This window comes from Colobus angolensis, unplaced genomic scaffold (assembly GCF_000951035.1).
Source record: "Colobus angolensis palliatus isolate OR3802 unplaced genomic scaffold, Cang.pa_1.0 Scaffold502, whole genome shotgun sequence".
Taxonomy (NCBI): domain Eukaryota; kingdom Metazoa; phylum Chordata; class Mammalia; order Primates; family Cercopithecidae; genus Colobus; species Colobus angolensis.
Window position 1 is genome coordinate 316,393 of NW_012118511.1, and position 4,248 is coordinate 320,640.

General features: G+C 58.2%; 1 protein-coding gene across 1 annotated transcript in view; it reads right to left on the bottom strand.

Annotated features, from left to right (window-relative positions):
- The window catches only part of AXIN1 (axin 1), a 74,027-nt gene that overhangs the window by 9,603 nt on the left and 60,176 nt on the right, over window positions 1–4,248 (bottom strand). The window contains exons 5-6 of the mRNA XM_011960082.1: window positions 1,960–2,489; window positions 1,359–1,529 (exon numbers count right to left, since the gene is read on the bottom strand). Coding sequence (XP_011815472.1) covers window positions 1,359–1,529; window positions 1,960–2,489 — 701 coding nt within the window. The remainder of the gene's footprint in view (window positions 1–1,358; window positions 1,530–1,959; window positions 2,490–4,248) is intronic.

Genomic DNA, 4,248 nt, shown 5'->3' on the forward strand with positions numbered 1-4,248 from the left:
GATCATGAGGTCAGGAGATCGAGACCATCCTGGCTAACACGGTGAAACCCCGTCTCTACTAAAAATACAAAAAATTAGCTGGGCATGTGGTGGGCAACTGTAATCCCAGCTGCTTGGGAGGCTGAAGCAGGAGAATGGCATGAACCCAGGAGGCGGAGCTTGCAGTGAGCTGAGATTGCGCCACTGCACTCCAGCCTGGGTGACAGAGTGAGACTCCATCTCAAAAAAAAAAAAGATTCGAAGGCCAGGAGTGGTGACTCTCATGCCTGTAATTCCAGCATTTTGGGAGGCCAAGGTGGGAGGATCGCTTGAGCCCAAAAGCTTGAGACCCACCTGGGCAACACACTGAGACCCCCATCTCTACAAAAAATGAGCCAGGCATGGTGCTGTGCACCTCTGTTCCCTCAGGAGTCCCAGAAAAACGACGAGCCGGTCCCCATCCCAGGCGGCACCGACGGGGACCCCAAGGCCTCGTGGAACGGGCTTCCAACACAGGCAGAAGCGCCACGCCCCAGGCGCTCAGCCACCTCAAAAGTTCTCACCAAGGAATGTGGAGGGAGATGCACCCTGGCTAGGGTCTGGGTGTGGGGGGGCAGATGAGGATCTAAGACCGAGAAAGCTGGGGCCACCTACCCACCAGGGCCGACACTTCCCAGCAAACCTGCCTCTGACCACGACGGGAAAGTGGGGGGCACCACCTCCTTGGTGCCCCTGGCCCTCCTGCTGGGTTCTGGGCATGAATGCAGGCCAAGGAGGCGAGCAGGGGCAACACCAAGACCGGCCCGGTGGGCAGCGGCAGGGGCTGGACCTGTGGTGCCAGGGCCTTGCTCCACGCCATATACGAGGCCTCTGCCCTGCTGGGAGGAGAGTAGTGCTCAGGCTACACAAGAGCCTTTCCCAGCCCTCAGCAGGATGGCCAGGTGTGAGCACAGAAGGCTTCTCCATGGGTGCCCTGGGAGTGATGGCCAGCGGTGGCCTTCCCAGGTGACTCAGGTCATTCTCATGTGGGGGTGAGACTGGAAATGACCTCCCGAGAGCATCTGTGCTGCCTGTGGGGTGACAGCCACGTTGGCTTCCCTCCTGCTCAGGGCTTCAGGGACAGTCTCTCTCTGGGGACACGAGGTTTTCCTCCTGGAGACGTGGGGCCTCTCCCAGGCCCAGGGAGCCTGCTGGAGGGTGCCCAGAGAGTGCCACAGCGAGAGGGGAAGTGTGAGGCATCAGAGGCGACACTCGCCGCACACACTGAAGCCGCACACGCTGAAGCCGCACACGCTGAAGCCGCACACACTGAAACTGTGCGGAGGCCAGAAGCGGCAAAGCAGGCCCCACGAGGCTGGCTGTGTGTGGGGGGTGCTCACCCGTGGCCGGTCCGGCGGTGCCTGCTGATCTCCTTCTCCCCCTCAATGATCCACTGCATGATCTTCTGGTTCTTCTCGGCATCCTCCGAGGCACCTGGCACCTCCGCGCTGGTGCTCTTCCCTGACTCGGCCTTCTTGGCATTTCTTTTGCATGCCGTGCCCGCCTTCCCACTGCAAAGGCAACAGCAAGAGTGGCGAGTCGCCCTGGCCTCCCGTGGCTGAGGCTGCGCCCCTTCCCCGCCTGTCAGGCCCCCACCCGGCCTCTGTAAGGCTCCCGCGGCACAGCAGCTGCCTGCTGGCTGTCCTGGTGCTGCCCGGGCTGTTTCCTCTTTAAACACACAGGCGCTCACTGCTCACCCCCTGAAGACTGAGGGTCAGAGTGGGAGCTGGGGTCGGGCTGTGGCCCCTGATCTTCATCTCCCACCTGAGGTCATGGCGTGGACTCCCCTGACCCAGGGTCCAGCCCACTCCCTCCAGCAGAGGGGGCTCCTGCCTGTTGCTGGTGGTCCTGGATTTCCTGAGTTTTACAGGGAGGTTCTGGCCTTCAACAGGGCCACAGCCTCACCCCGAGCCCCCTCCTCACTGACAGGCACACACTCACCCGTGGGCCAGGCCATCGCTGGCGTTGGGGGCAGCGCCCACACTCTCTGAGTAGCCTCGGGACTTTGCCCCATGGCTGTGTGGTTCCGGACCCCATGCAAAGCTGCTCTGGGCCCTGCGGGCAGCCTCGGCCTCCACCTGCTCCTTGGGCCGGGCTGTGCTGTGGTGGACGTGGTGGTGGACATGTCGGTGGTGGTGCAGGCCGGCCGCGTCCAGCTTCACACCTGACTTGGGCGCATGCTTCCCGTGCCCTGAGGCGGCACTCCCCAGTGCCACCGGCATCCTGGCCATGTGCCCACTGTCCGGGGAGCGGTGGCCAGGCCCAGGTGACTGGCGGCCAGGTGTCCTCAGCACACGCTGTACGTGCTCGTCCAGGATGCTCTCGGGGTTCTCCTCGTGGGCATCCCGGAGCCCGGCACAGCCCACGTCCACACAGCGGGGTGGGAAGTGGTGCCAAGCAGGGGCAGGAGGCAGCTTGTGACACGGCCCTGGGAGCCCTGAGGATGGATCGCCGTCCTCACCTTCCTCCTCCTGTGTGGGGACAAGCAGCACCATCACCTCTCAGCACCAGCTGCGCACTTGGGGAAAACAGAAAGCATCAGGCCTGGCCCAGCAGCCCCCAGCGATACTGTCCCAGCCCAGGGTGGCTGGGAGCCCCTCCCCGCCGGTCCTATCCCTGAGGATGGAGAGGCAGGATGGGGCATAGACAGAAGGCGCGGAGACAGCAGGGCCTCAAGAAATGCAGGGTATGTGTCGGCTGTGGGCGGAGCTCTGCCAGGATTGAGTTTAGTTTTATTCCTTTTATGAGACAAGTTCTTGCTCTGTTGCCCAGGCTGGAGAACAGTCGTGTGATCACTGCTCACTGCAGCCTCCGCCTCCCGGGCTCAAGCGATCCTCCCACTTCAGCCTCCAGAACAGCGGCGACCACAGCAGTGCGCCACCGTGCCCGGCTCATTTTTTTGTATTTTGGGAACAGATGGGATTCTCACCATATTGGCCAGGCTGGTCTCGAATGCCTGAGCTCAAGCAATCTGCCTGCCTTGGCCTGTACATATATATACACCCACACACACACACACACGTTATATGTGTATATATATGTTATACATATATAAGTTACCCCGGCTGGGAGTGCAATGGTGCCATCTCGGCTCACTGCAACCTCTGCCTCCCAGGTTCAAATGATTCTCCTACCTCAGCCTCCCAAGTAGCTGGGACTACAGGTGTGCGCCACCACGCCCAGCTAATTTTTGTATTTTTAGTAGAGACAGGGTTTCACTATGTTGGCCAGGCTGGTTTCGAACTCCTGACCTCGTGATCCACCCACCTCGGCCTCCCAAAGTGCTGGGATTACAGGCGTGAGCCCCTTATATTTTAAGGAGAACCTCGCCCTTATACAGAAGGGCTCTTGGGCTTTGCACATGCTGTGATGCTTCTTGACAAACTTCCACATGAAGCCAGTGGAGTTTCACTTGATTCTCCGAGTTAACAGGTGGCGAAGCTTATCTGTCAGAGCAAACATTTGATCGCTTTAATTCCAAGTTGCATCTCATATTTATTTTCTCATCTTATTGGATTGACAAACTAAAACAGTGTTGAGTAAATCTGGTATTAATACAAGAGAAAAGGAGGGAACTAAGCTACCACGTATGTATGTATGTATTTATTTAGAGTCAGAGTCTTGCTCTGTCAGCCAGGCTGGAGTGCAGTGGCATGATCTCAGCTCACTGCAACCTCCACCTCCCAGGCTCAAGCAATCCTCCTGCCTCAGACTCCCGAGTAGCTGGGATTACAGGAGTGTACCACCATGTCCAGCTAATTTTTTTTGTATTTTTAGTAGAGACGGGGTTTCACCATGTTGGCCAGGCTGGTCTCCAATCCTGACCTCAGGTAATCCACCCCCCTCGGCCTCCCAAAGTGCTGGGATTACAGGCGTGGGCCACCACTCCCGGCCTATTTGTTTTTATTTTTTTATTTTATTTTTTGAGACGGAGTCTCGCTCTGTTGCCCAGGCTGGAGTGCAGTGGCACCATCTGAGCTCACTGCAACCTCCGTCTCCCGGGTTCACACCATTCTCCTGCCGCAGCCTCCTGAGTAGCTGGGACTACAAGCACCTGCCACCATGCCTGGCTACTTTTTTTTGTATTTTTAGTAGAGACGGGTTTCACCACGTTAGCCAGGATAGTCTTAATCTCCTGACCTTGCAATCCGCCTGACTCGGCCTCCCAAAGTGCCAGGATTACAGGCGTGAGCCACCGCGCCTGGCCTATTTTTATTTATTTATTTATTT